Genomic DNA, 16,551 nt, shown 5'->3' with positions numbered 1-16,551 from the left:
ATCACCAACATGATTGCAAAATGAACCAATGTATGTAAAGTGCTTAGAAAAAGTTTTGGCATAAAACCAGTTCTCAATGTGTATTTGCTTCTACCATTTTAATTATTATTGTTTTTATTATATATCATTATAATTATCTTTATATATTCAATGCTAACCATGAAGTATGTGCTTAATAAATCTTTATTGAACTAAATAGGAGATGGTGCCTGGCATGGAGATACTCATGGTCTAGTGAGAAGAAAGACATGAGGATAACATACAAACATCCAAAGCAAGCTGATGAGTGCTAAGGGTGGCCTAAGAGCCAGCCAAGGCCAAGCGCACTGGTGGCACGATTTGCCTTCCCTCCCCACAGTTCCTGCTTTGTCATATGTGGAGAAACCAGAACTTGTGAAAGTCTCCTTCCCAATTCAAGGAAGAGTCAATCTTCCCACATCAGGGAAGATGATGTGGGAAGATGAGTTATTTGTTTTGTTTTGTTTTGTTTTGTTGAGATGGAGTTTTGCTCTTGTTGCCCAGACTGGAGTGCAATGGCACGACCTCAGCTCACTGCAACCTCCTCCTCTTGGGGTCAAGTGATTCTCCTGTCTCAGCCTCCTGAGTAGATGGGATTACAGGTGTCCGCCTCCACACCTGGCTAACTTTTGTTTTTTTTTTAGTAGAGATGGGGTTTCACCACATTGGCCAGGCTGGTCTCAAACTCCTGACCTCAGGTGATCTGCCCTCCTCGGCCTCCCAAAGTGCTGGGATTACAAGCATGAGCCATCACTCCTGGCCAGAAGATGAGTTATTGTTTCAACTTATGTTATAAAGTGTGATAAATTTTTTATTATGTATTATATAAATTGTGATATTATTTAACAAATTGTGATGAATTTCATATAACATAAAATTTACCGTTTCAGACAGTTTAAAGCATACAGTGAAGTGGTTTTTAGTATATTTTTGATGTTATACAATCATCACTACTAATTTCAGGACATTTCCATCCCCCAAAAAGGAATTACTTACTTCGCAATTACTTCTTCCCCATCATCCACTGGCTACTACTATACTATTTTATGTCTTCCTGGATTCATCTGTTCTAGACACTTAATATAAATAGATTTATACAATTTTTGGCCTTGTGCATTTGGCTTTTTTCACTTAGTAAAATGCTTTTAAGATTCATCCATGTTGTACTATGCATCAGTGCTTCATTCCTTTTTATGACTGGATAATATTCCATTGTATGGGTAGTCCACATTTGGTTTACCCATTCATTGATTGGTAGACATTTGGGATTTTTTCCATTTGTTTGGTATTATGAATAATGCTGCCATGGCATTTGTCTACTAGTGTTATATGGATATATGTTTTTATTCTTTTGGGTATTTATTTAGATGTGATATTGCTTAGTCATGTGGTAACCCCATCTTTAGGTTTTTGAGGAAGTGACAAAATTTTTCACAGTGGCCGCTATATTTTAAGTTCCTGTCAACAATGAATGAGGGCTCCAGTTTATCCACATTCTCACCAATACTAGTTATATTTCTTTTTTCTTTTTAATTATAGCTATCCTAAAGAATGTATACTGATATGACATTATAGTTTTCATTTGCATTTCCCTGATGATTGATGATGTTAATCATTTTTTATGTGCATTTTAGCCGTCGGTATACTTTCTTTAGAGAAATTCCTGCTCAAATCCAAGTCCATTGCATGTATTTTAATTAGATTGTCATTTTATTGCTGAGTTGTAAGTGTCCATCATAGATTCTGGATTCTAGACCCTTATCAGATGTATGGTTTGAAAATATATATATTTCCTTCCATCTGTGGGTTATCTTTTTTACTTTCTTGATACTATCCTTTGATGCACAAAGTTTTTAATTTTGTTAAAGTACAATTTATATATTTTTTCTTTTGTTGTTTGTGCTTTTGGTGTCATATTTAAGAAACAATAAAATAACCCAAGGTCATAAAGATTTATATCTATGTCTCCTTCTAAGAATACTATGACTTCAGTTCTTATATTTAAGTCTTTGATCCATTTTCAGGTTCTTTGTATAAGGTGTGAGGTAGAGGGTTCAAATTTATTCTTTTGTCTGTGCATATCAAGTTGTTCCAGTACCATTTGTTGAAAAGACTATTCTTTCCCCATTGAACGGTCTCAGTTACCTTGTTGAAAATCAATTGATCAGGGATATTTAGGTTTGTTTCTGTATTCTTATTTCTATTCTGTTGATCTATATGTCTATCTCTTTGCTAGTACCACAAATTTTGATTAATGTAGCTTTGTGTTACATGATAATATTAAAAGTGTGAGTCCTTCAACTTTGTTATTCGTCTGGACTTTGGTTATTCAGGGTTCCTTGCATTCCCATATGAATTTTAGGATCAACTAGCCCATTTGTGCAAACAAAAAAAAAGCAGTTATAGTTTTGATAGCAGTTGTACTAAGTCTATAGATTAATTGGGTACTAATGTCATTTTAACAATATTTTCTAGTTTTCCAGTTCACTAATATGAGATGTGTTTCTATTTATTTAGGTCGTCTTTGATTGCTTTCAAAAGTGTGTTGTAGTTTTCGGTGCATAAGTCTTGTACTTTCTTGGTTAAATTTATTACCAAGTGTTTTATTCTTTTCGATGGTATTGTAAATGTAATTGTTTTTTAAATTGTGTTTTTGTATTGTTCATTGCTGGTGTACAGAAGTAGAGCTGATTTTTATATTAATCTTGTATCCTACAACTTTCCTAAACTTGTTTATTAGCTCTAATAGTATTTTTTATAGATTCTTCAGGATTTTCTCTACATAAAATCATGTCTTCTGCTAACAGAGATAGTTTTGCTTCTCATTTCAATCTGGGTGCTTATTCCTTTTTCTTACCTGACTGCTTTGACTGGAACTTCCAGTATAATATTGAATAGAAGTGGAGAAAACAGACATCCGTATACTGTTTCTTATAAATAAAATGTCCAGTCTTTCACTGTTAAGTATGACTTTAGTTGTGTTTTTTTTTTAAATAGAAGCTCTTTATCAGATTGAGGAAGTTCCCTTCTATTCCTAGTTTATTGTGTGTTTTCAACATGAAAGGTGACAGATCGTGTCTGATTCTTTTTCTGCATCTATTGATATGATCCTGTGGCTTTCTCTCCCTTTATTCTATAAATATAATATATTACATCAATTGATTTTTTAACAAACCTTGCATTCCTTGGATAAACTGCACTTGGTAATGATGTATAATTCTTTAAATATGCTGGTGGAGTTGGTTTGCTAGTATTTTGTTGGGAATTTTTGTGCTGGTGTTCACAGGGGATATTGATCTATAATTTTCTTTTATTGTGATTCTTTGTCTGACTTTGGTACCAAGGTAATACTGGCCTCAGAAAAAGTTCAGAAGTGTTCCCTCTTTTTCTATTTTTTGTAGGGTTTGAGAAGAATTGATGTTATATTTTTTAAATGTTTGGTAAAATTTACCATAAAGCCACGTGATCCTCAGCTTTTCTTTTTTAGAAATGTTTGTTGGATTGTTGGTTGGTTTTAATTATTGACTTAATATATTTACTTGTTATAGGCCTATTCCGATTTTGTATTTCTTCTTTAGTCGGTTTTGATAGTTTGCATGTTTCTAGAAATTTGTTATATCCAAGTTATCTAACTTGTTGGTATACAACTGTTCATAATATTCTCTTTTAATTCTTTTTATTTCTGTAAGGTTGCTAATGATGTCCCCACTTTCATTTATATTTTAGTCATTTGGATCTTCCCTTTTTGCTTGGCTAGTCTAGCTAAAATATGCCAATTTTACTGATCTTTTCAAAGAACCATCTTTTTGTGTCATTGATCTGGGTTTATTTTTGAAGGGAGGTTTTCACTTTATAATATCTGCTTGCAATTTGAGGAAGATTATATTGGTTTCTGCAATCACAAATGTACTGTTCTCTAAGGTGCAGTGTTTAAAAAGTGATGTCTCTGTATTTGATGAATGGACTAATACATGTACTGACTTACAGAGAAAATTTTCCCCCTTTTGGTTAAATGATGTTGGCTACATTCTGACAGATGAAGCCTTGAGCAGGTAATAAGGAGAAATTATTGCTAAGGACACTGAAATGTGTTACAGTCATTTTAGTGCTTATATTTTCTGCCAAAGATAAGTTAAACCAAATATAAATCTGCAAATGTAAACAATTCCTTTATGTCATCTTATTCTCAAATTCTTCCTCAATTTTTTATTTTTTATTTTTAGTTTTATTTTTTGAGATGGAGTCTCGCTCTCTCACCCAGACTGGAGTACAGTGGCATGATCTCAGCTCACTTCAATCTCCACCTCCCGGGTTCAAGCGATTCTCCTGCCTCAGCCTCCTGAGTAGCTGGGATTACAGGTGCCTGCCACCAAGCCTGGCTAATTTTTGTATTTCTAGTAGAGACGGGGTTTCACCATGTTGATCAGACTGGTCTTGAACTCCTGACCTTGTGATCTGCCCTCCTCGGCCTCCCAAAGTGCTGAGATTACAGGTGTGAGCCACCGCGCCTGGCCAATATTTTGTTCTCTAGGTACAGCACTACCTTTTTTTTCTTTTTTTCTTTTTTTTGTTTTTTAACAGAAGGCCCATTTCATCTTATCCCACAAACCCATAGAAATCTCCCTTTGGGAGGTAAAACCAGAAAAGAAGTCCTGACAAACAGCTACATGGCCTTCCCTTTTCCAGATCTGAAACTTTATACAGCCTGTCTCCTCTGCCTCATGACCTGATCTATATCTAGCAAATTCCTATCCATTTTCTTACATCTTTCAGAATAGAGAAGGGTCAAGAATGCTGGACTTGTTTTTGCCAGAACAATCTTTATGAAGAGCATAAAGCAGGTGGACCTTGATCTACTAATTGCAGAAAAGCAAATACATGGTCTTGTGCATGAGGCAGGTCAGTCATGCATGAGTGATGGTCTGGGCAAAGGGTTAGTGACAGGAAAAGCTGAACTGAGAACAAGACATCACAGGATAGCTCAAGATCTGAATATAAAGTCTAAAATGACCTTCACCTCCCTGCCAGATACACACACATGGGTGCACGAACACGTGCCATACACAAGTACACATACAGACCACGAAGGCCTTCCTTTCAGTCACACAAAAACATATGACTACCTGTGATCTGAAACCACTTTCTTTTGCATTTGTCTCCAAAGGAAATGGAAATGAAAGCAAAATGGAAGGACGTGAGGTCCTTATCCTTGGAGATCCTATGGAGTCTCCACAGACATTCCTTGAAGAAATCAGGTATGATGGTTGCTAATGCAGAGCCTGGCGTTTAGCAAAAGTGAGTCCTACATTTCGTGAGCTGGATTATGTGTGTGTGTGTTAGTTTGTCTACATAAACAACCACCAGCAATTCCTCCCATTCCTGTATGCTCATGCCACTACTTCTATCAAGAATAGGGGTCTCCTTGTCTTGAATCAAAGCTGTTCCTGTGATTGTTTTGACCAACACAGTGCATGTGTTGAAGTGATACTGTTTCTTGGGAAGCCTGAAAGTTTTCACGTTTGCCTTTTGGAATCCAGCTCTTATTGAAAGAAGCTGGATAGACTACTTAAAAAAAAGAGAGAAACAATGTGGAGAGAAAAAACTCATTTGCTTACTTTTATAAGATCTTAGGTGGTTTGATTTCTTAAAAACATGGCTTTCAATTTGAAATAAAAGTAAAATAGCTGCGTCTGTTAAGTGCTAGATAGGGGTGCAACTGCACACTGGTCTGTGAAGTCATTTATGCATAGCCTAGACACAGCTTCCAGAAATAGGCTTTCAAGACTTGGTTCAAGGTGCCCTTAAATATGTCTTTGTTTTCAGGATGATGAACATAATGTTTCTTAGAGAAGCAGAAAGTCGACACTTGGGTCACATGTTCATCTCTTCTAGTCTTGAATACTTCTTGTATGGGGAGCTCATCAGCTTCCAAAGCAGAAGTTCTACGTAGAGCCTACTCAAATGTAGAGTGAAGTTCCAACAGAATTCCAGCAGAGCCACAAAATCAATCCATGTCTCATGCACATTCCATTCTCTGTTCACACTAATCACTCCAAAGGAGAATTAAGGGACTAGGCAAAACTCGTTAACTTTCTCAGGTCGCTTGGGTAAATGTCAAATGACTGTGAAAATGGGACTCTAGTGAAGGAGAGAATGGGGCTCTCTAGAGTCTGACTCATTCCAGCTAAGAAGGTTGGGACTTTTGAGGAGGATCCAGGTTCCTTGACTTATTTATCCAGATTTATTCCATTCTTACTCATCCATTTGCTCATTGCATAAACATATATCTATTATTGATCAAGTGCATGCATTGGGAAGTATCTTTAAATACATTAATGCTCATCTTCAAAACACTCTACAGAGTAAGTATTTTTATCCCTTTTACAGTAGATTCAGAGAAGGACTTTGCAACAGTCACACATTTAGCCATGGCCAGAGTCAAAAATCTTACAAGGTCTTTGTATTTCAAAGCTCATGTTGACTCTGTTACCCTTGTGTTACCCAACTGACATTAGACTGAAACATCTAGTTTCACCTATATTATAATTTGCTTATTTAAAAAAAATTACTCAATCTTTATAAATAAATTTATTTTAATAAACTCTACATGGTTAGCAAGAGAAAAATCATACATTGTTTTAAATATCATAGCAATATTACTGACCACAAATGGAAAGGAGCAATGAAAATGAAGCTGAATTGTTGGGTTTTGGTTAGATAAGAGGCATTTTCAAGGGCTTGAGCCAAAAGTTTGTTCTCACTGTTATAAAGGGAAACTAGCAAGTGGTACCCAGAGGTATTAGAAACATATTGACACACAGCTGAGACTTTTCCCCCCTATTATTTAAATGAGGAAGAATAAAAGAGAATTCAAAGGGCAATGAGTTCTCAACAGGCGTTAGCGACCTTCCTTTTGTGCACCTTCTAAAACCACCCCCATATCACTGTCAAAGAACTGCGGCTGTGTACGGTGTTTCTTCTCTCAAGAGTGCCTTGAGAGATCTTGAAGAGACAGACAAAATCCAGACAGATGCCATGCAGTATGAAAAGTATAATGTCATCATGCTCTACAAACTTTTTGATCACGAACTCTTGTAATAAATTTTTGAACCTATACTCTCTACATACATTTATAGTCCCCCTTTTAAAATGAATATATGTGCAATGGCATGCCAGTATTTTATGCATCTTGTAAAGCGAACAAAAGTATAATTTTTTTACAATAATTTTTTTTTCCAAATTACTCAAAAGAAGGGCATGAGTTGTCCCATTTGGGAGACTATGGGTTAAGGTGGAAAGTGCAGGGAACACAAATAGAAGGCACCCAGCTCACCAAAAAAGATGAAATGGAGGCTCAGACAAGGCTCTCTGATGGGGGGTTCACATGAAATGATCCTGGTGTCAGCAACGTAGACAATTCAGAATAGAAGGGGCCAACCCAAGTGGGCATCCATACACATATACACATGCCGCAAATGAGGGAGTAGGGAAATGAAATGGTAGAAAAAGGGGAGGAAAGAAAGCAGAATCAGTTCCCGAACGGCTTTGCAAACTGAGCTGAGCCAAGAGGCAATGGGGAAACATTGAAGGATTTTAGCAGGGAGCAATCCAAGTTCCAGAATGTCTTTCCTCCATTCTCAAAAACTCACACATGGGTGCACAAAGCCACCCTCACCTTTACACAAACAAGGAAAAGAACTGCCTGCCTACCAAATGATTAAATTCACAGCAGTCATTTCTGCAGTCATTCAGCACACATTTATTAAGTGCCTACTATGTGCTATTTGTAGTGGGTAGTCAGAAGCGAACAAAACATCAAAGAGCTTTCAGTCATGTGGGGAAGATAGACTAAAAGCAAGTAAATAATCAAATTCATTCATAATCAAATTGCAGAAAGAAATAATGTGACTATGAGAGAATGGGAATAGCAATTGGCAGTATCCTGAGGTGAATGAAAGGATATTCATTGAAATCCTTTCATCAGATTGAAGCAGTATCCTGAGGTGGGCTTCTCAAGCAAGGCCTCTGGGTAGGAGACGGGTAAGCCAAGATATGAATGAATTAAAATAACCAGTCTGTAAAGGGGTTGGGGAGGAGTTGTCCAGGCTCTAGGAATGTTTTAGATGGAAGAGACCATGAATATACAAAATCTTTGCATAGGTGGGGAAACAAAGAAGCCTGGAAAGCTGAATTAGAGTGAGGGAGGATGACATCACAGATGGTTTTATAAGATGGGCAGAGACTTGATGCCCAGGAAGCAATGGGAAGGCAATGAAGGTGATTGACCGGGAGGAGTGAGTCTTGCATTACATTTTGACTTTAAAAAATGTTTTTAAAGAGATGGGGTCTTTCTATGTTGCCCAGGCTGGCCTTGAACTTCTGAGTTCAAGGGATTGTCCTGCCTTAACCTCCCTAGTAACTGGGACGACAGGTGTGCACCAACACTGTGCCCAGCTCACATTACATTTTGAATAGCTCCATCTGGCTGCCGGGAGGCCTGGTGATTTTTGTTGCTGGTCTTCTTCAGGGGAGCTTGCTTGGCAAAAGGTGGTAGTCATAAATGAAGAGACAAGTAGACATTTGAGTAATAATATGGACAGAACTTGGTGATTGTAAGATTGAAAAGAGTAGAATTTGGCAAAAGATGCAGAACTCAAGCACATGATGTCCAGAGAGCCCAACTGCATAAAACAAGGAGAGCCTCAGCCTCCAGACAGCATGGGGTCAGGACTGTTTCATGTCACAGCAACAGGGCATCTCACTGCTTCTGGAAGGAGACAAATCTCTCAGAGGATCCGGGGTGTCCTCAAGTCCAAACTCAAAGGGTGGCTGGTTACATTTTTCTTTGTCTCCAAAAACTTATGCATGCTTGATGCTGCTTTTCAAAACAACACTGAAGAATTAAAAATTATAATGAAATCTGGAAATGTGGTACTGATCAGGGGTGTTTTCTTCCTTCATCACTGGGCTCTGGAGTGACTCAGAGAGAGCTCAATGCAGGCATGAATTATCTTTTCCATCAACACTATCGCCCATAAGGAAGCCACATCTGCAGCACTACTCACCAACCAGTTTTGGGGACCACCTGGGAAAGGGGTTGGGGGGACTCCAGCTGATTACTCAGGACAGACCACCCTTTGGTAGGAACTGCCCCCAGGAAGCTGATCTTCAGCCTGATCTAGCCCCCAGTGTTTGCTTTTTCCTTTGTTTTCTTCTTCTTGCTTCTTCCATTGATCCTAAGTGAATAGCAGTGCTTTGAGCTCTCTTGGAGAAAAGGGAACTGGCATGTTTTAAGTAAGAAAGCACTTGCTGGCCGGGCGCAGTGGCTCACGCCTGTAATCCCAGCACTTTGGGAGGCCGAGGCGGGCGGATCACGAGGTCAGGAGATCGAGACCATCCTGGCTAACACAGTGAAACCCCGTCTCTACTAAAAAAAAAAAATACAAAAAATTAGCCGGGTATGGTGGCGGGCGCCTGTAGTCCCAGCTACGCGGGAGGCTGAGGCAGGAGAATGGCGTGAACCCGGGAGGCGGAGCTTGCAGTGAGCCGAGATCGCGCCACTGCACTCCAGCCTGGGCGACAGAGCGAGACTCCGTCTCAAAAAAAAAAAAAAAAAAAAAGAAAGCACTTGCTACAATCAAGTCCCTGAGTTAGTGGCTTTACATGGCTTATCTGATCAGAGGTTCACAGCAAAGTTCGATGTGGGAAGTATTACCCCTGTGTTACCAACAAGAAAAATGAAGTTCAGAGATGTCAAGAGAGGTATCCAAGGGTCTTGCATCTAACAAGTGGTAAGGCCAACAAGACCACAGATAATAAAATCAACAGTGTCCATTTTGATAGTTTTACCATGGGCTAAACAAGGGTTTAAGTGGTTTACACACACCTACCTAAATAATCCTCACCCTCAGTCCTCAGGAGGAGGCAATAAGGAGGAAAGACCCCCTATGAGGAAGGTGTTCCTATTATCCCCATAGCCCGAGGTCATCCAGATAATAAGAACTGGGATTTGATCTCAGCCATTCTGGGTCTACTCTCTGCCCTAGATTTGCTCAAATTTGTACTCTTTTCATTGTACAACTTTGCACACAGAATCACTTAGAAGACAGTAATTCTAAACCCATTATGAGGACCTCAGTGGGAGTCAGGAATGAGAGATAATTAAAGAAACACTTTCTATAATGAATGTCACATGGGCCCACTGCCTGGGTTTGCATATGTTTGCATATGTCAGCCACATGGGTACATTTCAAGGGACAGATAGCATGAAGTCTTGGAGGCTTTTCATGTTTTTATGTGTGAGCTAGAACACATGGTTGAAGCTTTCTGTCCTCAGTTCCCTCACTGTCAAAAAGAGGCTAATTTCTTCTACATGAGATATATCCTTGGAAGTGTTTTATAACATCTAGCACATAGAGGCATAGACACACAGATTTCAGTCCCTTTCCCACTTTTAAGGAATCAGTGTGTCAAGAAAAGAAAAGTGGAGGAGAAAGAAATGGACACACAGGGTTTCTTTGGGTTCAAAATGGAAACACTTACTGAAGACACAGTGCCTACAAGGGAATTCAAAATGGAGATATAAGAGAACCCAGAGGAATCAGGCAATGATTGTGATAAGAACAACTAGAATAGCAGAAGAAATATTATGGTGAAAGAATCTCTTATTAGTCAGATTGTAGGGAAACAAAGGGTCTGGCCTGCCAATTTTTTTTCTTTTTTACAATCTGCATATGCCTCACCCAGACACACGTTAGGCCACCCACAATAAGTATAATAGGCTGTCAGGCTAAAGAGAATCCCTTCTGGGGGGTATGAGTTGGACACCCAGATGTTTGCATATTGACTTATTCAGAGTAGAGATAAACAGGGACGTAGAAAGAGAACGTCCCCAGCCTCCACTGGGGAAAACTGGCCAGTGAGCAGCATAGACAAGAGGAAGGAGTAAAATCCAAGTATAACATGGGAAAGAAGATATTGCAGGAAAAGAAACCAGGAGGGGAGAGTGTGGAGGGAAAAGACTCAGGGATGTGAGGAAAATGAGTGAGGTGTGCAGGATTCAGGGTGGGTTTGGGAGGGTGTGAGTTTTGCGGAAAAAAGATGTTAAGGAGTTACTGAAAAAAAATGGGATAGAATTGTAAATTCTCAAGAGTTTTCCCTCTGAGTCAAAATGAAGTGGTGGGGAGCAGGGCATTTTGTGATACCTGTGATTACTGCTCAGTGTAGGATGTCCTCAGGGTAAGGACTTTGTTTCATTTGCCTCGTGGCCCCTACTATCCAGCAGGATGTGGACACACAGTTGGCGCTCAGTTAGTGCTGAATGAATCAGCACCTATGGTAGGAGGGGAGTCATCTTGATCCATGGCCCCTGCTATCCTGCACCATGAATGCAGGGAGCCCAGAATCCCAGCAGCAAGGTGAGGGTGGAGGTAGTTGGGTGGGGGAGACAGAAACCCCCCAGTAGCCAGTGCTGTGTGCTGGAAGGAGAAGCCCTTCATCTCTTTGCAGTGCCCACAGGCACCCAATCAGCTGAGGGGTGAAGCTGTATGCTCTGCACTAGGGCAGGAGAAAGGAGGAGAGGTAGCAGTGGTGGGATGTTCTCTCTCCAGGGGGGCTGAACCTGCCCAGACCTCTCTCAGTCTCATGCCGAACCAGACTATGTGGCTTTCCATCCCTTCTCCCTCCCACAAATAGATCCTTTTGTTTGCCTTTCTTTTAGTTTTCTCAGAGTCAACTTGGACTCCCAGTGGTCAGTGTGGGCTCACCAAGATGTTAGTCTAACACTATCACAGACTAGAGTCAGGGCAAAGACTAAGGGCCAGTACTGAGTCCTCATTATGTACCAGACACTGTGCTAAGGGTTGTACGTGTCTTCTCTAGGATTCATAATAACCAGAAAAGATGTTGTCCAAGTCCATGATGAATTGCATGAAGATCAGCGTAGATTCACAGCTTGCTCAAGATAACCTCGCTAATAAATTTGGTCTTTCTGGCTCTTATATCTCCTCCTATAAAACCACATGGGCATTCAGCCATTTTGATATTAGTTTTCGGGGTGGTGATGGAGTGATAATGGTAGGGATGGGGAAGGTGACATTAATCATTTCTATTATTTTATCATGATAATACTGACATAATTATAGATGAGAAAACTGGGACTCAGAGAGGTTAAATCATTTGCCCAAGATCACAGAATTGGTAGATGCATCCTTAAAATACACTAGAAAACTACTTCGAATGTGCCACACTGCTGATACACAGACATAAATAGAGATTGAAGAGTGGAGGGTGATGGGTTGAGGTATAAGGCATACACTTTCCTCCTACACCCAACATGTTGCATTCAGACAAATTACTTGTTTTTATGCTAACCAGTAGTTATGTTAGGTATGCTGTATGGCCTTACTGCAGCCGTTTTTGGGGACTGTTTCCATGTGTATTTATCTTATTCCACCACCTTGGGATCTCACCATAGAGGGTTGGAAGGGAATGAACAAGTCTGCCCAGGGACCCAGCTTGGAGAAGAACCCTTGGTAGCAGAAAGTAAATCTCAGCCTTTTAATATCAGTTTTCATTTCTTATTGATCCATTTTATTTTCCTTTTATAGAAGAGGAGTGCCCCTGCAGTCTAGCTCATCAGTGGACCTTTAAATGTTTCCTATTGATCTGTGAAACTGTTGTCTCGGTCTGCATTATCCCGTTTGGAGACACCCTTTGCTTTTGGGTCATGTTCTGTATTTAGCTTGCCTTCCCAACATGGCTTCTTTTCTCAGAGCAAATAGTAGACATCTTGTGCTCAAGCTTACAGATTGATCTGTTATGGTAATGCTGCTGACACCTGTTTTGGGGCTCCAGGACGTCTTCAATTCTGAAAAGCAATGGGCAAAGTTGGTAGAGGGGTGAGGATGTAGTGAGGACCCAATGGCCTCATTCCAAAGGAATAAAGTAAGGTTAAAAACAAGAACTGCCCTTTAGTGAGCACTTTCTCCTTGCTTCATCCTCACAACAACCATGGGAAGAAAAGTTATACAGATGTAGAAACTGAGGCTGAGACATATGTAGTTGTGCAGACATACTCAGCTTTGAATTGTTTTACTAGAGCTTGTCTATGAAATCCTTGTCTCCAAGATGAGAATCATGATAGAACATTCTAGGGGCATTCTAAGGTTCCCATTAGGTGATATATCTGAGGCCCTTTATAGAGTGTCCAGCACAGAGGGCGTACCCAGTAGATACTTGATGAACGAAAAGATACCTCTTTCAACCCATTACAACAAATTATAAAATTCATTTGTCTCCTCTACCCCCATCATTAGAGGGAATTCCATTATTCTTTCTAAAACTAACACTTTCCATGAAGCGTAGCTTCCAGGTTATTTTTTTTAAAAAGTATTTGAAAATAGCTAGTTTAGTGCTTGGCATACAGTAGGTGCTCAATACATGTTGGTTATTTCATTTATTCTTCTTCCCCTGGCTCCTGAGAAACTCTATGACTCCTGTCTCCAGCATCCTCAAATTTCCTTATCGTTTACCTTCAGACACAATCTTCCTAACATTCTTTTTTTTCTTTCCAACTTTTAGGTTTGGGGGATACAAGCACAGGTTTGTCACATGGGTAAATTGCATGTTGCAGGGGTTTGGCATATAAATTATTTTCTCACCCATGTAATGAGCATGGTACTGAATAGTTAGTTTTTTGATCCTCATCCTTCTCCTGCCCTCCACCCTCAAGTGGGCCCTGGTATCCATTGTTCCCTTCTTTGTGTCCACGTGTACTCAATGCTTAGCTCCCACTTACAAGTGAGAACATGTGGTATTTAATTTCTGTTCCAGCTTTAATTCACAAACACTATTAACCTCTCTCCAATATTTTTTTTCAGCCATACTCCTTGAGCCTTCATCAGCACAAGCTTTCTTCCTCACAGCTCACTCTTTTCTTCTCAGCTCCTAGGAATTGCCTCTGACTTCTCCTAAGGTCCTATCTCTTCAGTGTTCTATTGACCTATTCATTTCTGGACATTCATACTTGTCTTTCTCAGCCTCTCTCTTGCCTTTTATAATGTTCGTTATCCCCTCTTCCTTGACAAAATGCTCTCTTCTCTTGGCTTCTGGGTCATTTCATTAGTTCATTCATTTATTCACTCACTCCACCATCTCCATGTGCCTTTGTGTGCTATAAGAGGCACCAGAATTAAACATAGCAACTATTCAAGGAGCATTGAGATACGATGGTATACTCTGAGCTTTCTTCTCTCTTCTGCCCTTCTGCCTTCTGTCCAACCCTGAAGGATCCTTTCGGCCTCCCTACAGATGTCATCTCTGCAAAGACATCCTGATCATCCTTAGACTGGGACCATTGTTTCTTTTTGTCTTCACTGTTCCTATTCATTCAGCTTACTTCAATCATTGCCTATATCCCTTGGATGGAAATTCTCTAGTTTTGCTCCCAACTCACACTGTGTGTTCCTTAGAGGTATGGAATAGGCAAGGCTTGATAAGTATCTACTGAGTTCAATGGAATATTGCCAGTAACTCCTTCACTTTCTCCCTTGCTTACTCTTTTTTGTTCTGTTCCATAAACGGAGACATGTCTTGAGAAGTTCAATCTTTGTCTCTTCATGCTCTTTAGGTGGTTTGTTTATTATAAAACAAGCTGGAAAAGACATACTCTATTTATTCCATTACGGTCTTCAGCTATTATCTTGTACACAACCATACAAATAGAGTCTTACCATTCTTTCTGACCTTGGCCCTCATTTTCCAGGGCAGCACTCATACATCCTTTAACCAGGAATCTTCACCCTGGTCAGTTGTGTCTTGCATTCATTTCTCAAGGCTGCTATAACAAATTATCACAAATTGGGTGGTTTACAACAACAGAAGTTTATTCTCCTGTAGCTCTAGAGGCTGAAAGTCTGAAATCAAGGTGTTGGCAGGGCCGTGCTCCATCCAAAAGTTCTAGGAAATAATCTGTTCCATGCAAATCTCCAAGCAGCTAGTGGTGGCCAGAAATCCTTGGCGTTCCTTGGATTGTAGCCATTTCACTCTGATATCTGCCCTTCTTACCTCTGTCTGTGTCTGTATCTTTACAAGGACACTAGTCATTGGATTTGTGGATTTATTACCCACCCTAAATCGTTATGACTTCATCTTAATTTCATTATATCTGCAAAGACCCTATTTACACATAATCTCACATTCTGAGGTTCTGGGAGGACATGAATTTTGGGAGGACACTACTCACTCTCCTTTCTTCAATCTATCTTGCTACCAAAATCACATTACCCAGTCACTGCATGGTCGTATCCTTCCAGGCCTCAAAAAGCTAAAAACAACTTTACATGTTCCCACTTTCTTGACCACCATAAGCTACCTAAGCAGTCTGTTTTCCAATCATAGTGCACATTAATTTTAAGTACTTAAAAGAATTATGACCCTGATAAACTATAAACTCTACGGGAATAGAAATCTAGTCTGCCCTTTTTATTCCCATTTCCAAGCATGCTGCGCAGCTTGTGTGTAGGTGTTCAATTGCTGTCTCTTGAATGAAGACACGGTGAGTTGAGCCTCAGTTTCCAGTCCTCTACCTGACTTCAAAGAGTCCTCTATTACCTGTCACTGCACCATCAGCTCCCGTCAGCATTTGCTGAGCAAAAGTTAGGTGCTCTCAGTAGATACTTGCTGGTTGATTGATCAATACATCAACCAGGTTTCCTGCTCTGAAGCGTTTTTAATCTGGGTCTCCAGAGGGGTGAGGTAAGGGGCATAAGAGGGGCAAAAGATGGACAGTAGAGACACTTGATCAGCATTCCCACCTTAGAACTTCTGGGACTTGCACAAGGTTTCAATTTTCCTGAGAATCCACTTCTAGTCCTTCAAGGAGAGATAAAAACAATGACCTTTGGAGCCATGGAATGTGGGGACACGCACATGGACATGAAGATTCATATGAAGAGTATGGTATGAATTAAGATTCACGTTTCTCTGCAGAGAATGTTAGAGAAAGGCAGGGTGCTGACTTAAGTTGGAGAGGTGCCAGTAATCTGCATTCTAACCTGGATTACCAATAGGTCTGTGTCAGTAAAGAAAGTTTGTGAAAGTTACACTGGGTGGCCACACATCTTCTAATACACGCCACCTTGGCGTGACTTGCACCTGGGTCTTTAAAAAATGATGTTATGAGACTCTGGATGAGGTTGCCCCTAGAACGAAGCTGAGACTAGTGGAAGCAGCTGTTTCTGATGTAGCTAATCTTTCTGTCAGTTGGCCTCTGCAGAAAATGTTAATGTCTATCTATCTAGGATGATTACAAAAAAACAGAAAGAGCAGAGGAGAGGTTGGGGTACCAATCACTTTACTGTGAAATTTGGTCATAGGCCATCACAATCGTTACCCACACCTGAGTCAACTCCCCTCCCCACCTCTACCCCAAGCTGATGTGTCCTGAAGCAATGAACTTCAGACATCTAGTAAGTCAAAAGACATGTGCATCTACTGTTTTATTTTTCCATGTTGGTTTTTTCTTTTCTAAGT

The 16,551-nt window shown here is 40.0% G+C and overlaps 1 protein-coding gene across 1 annotated transcript in view; it reads left to right on the top strand.

The window, feature by feature from the left end:
- LOC101152016 (uncharacterized) overlaps window positions 1–16,551 on the top strand; it is an 81,685-nt gene that overhangs the window by 25,151 nt on the left and 39,983 nt on the right. Inside the window, exon 5 of the mRNA XM_004058038.3 lies at window positions 5,183–5,273. Coding sequence (XP_004058086.3) covers window positions 5,183–5,273 — 91 coding nt within the window. The remainder of the gene's footprint in view (window positions 1–5,182; window positions 5,274–16,551) is intronic.

Source organism: Gorilla gorilla, chromosome 18, assembly GCF_029281585.2.
Source record: "Gorilla gorilla gorilla isolate KB3781 chromosome 18, NHGRI_mGorGor1-v2.1_pri, whole genome shotgun sequence".
NCBI lineage: Eukaryota > Metazoa > Chordata > Mammalia > Primates > Hominidae > Gorilla > Gorilla gorilla.
Note: the sequence above shows the minus strand (reverse complement) of the source record. Positions and strands in the feature narration are given on the sequence as shown.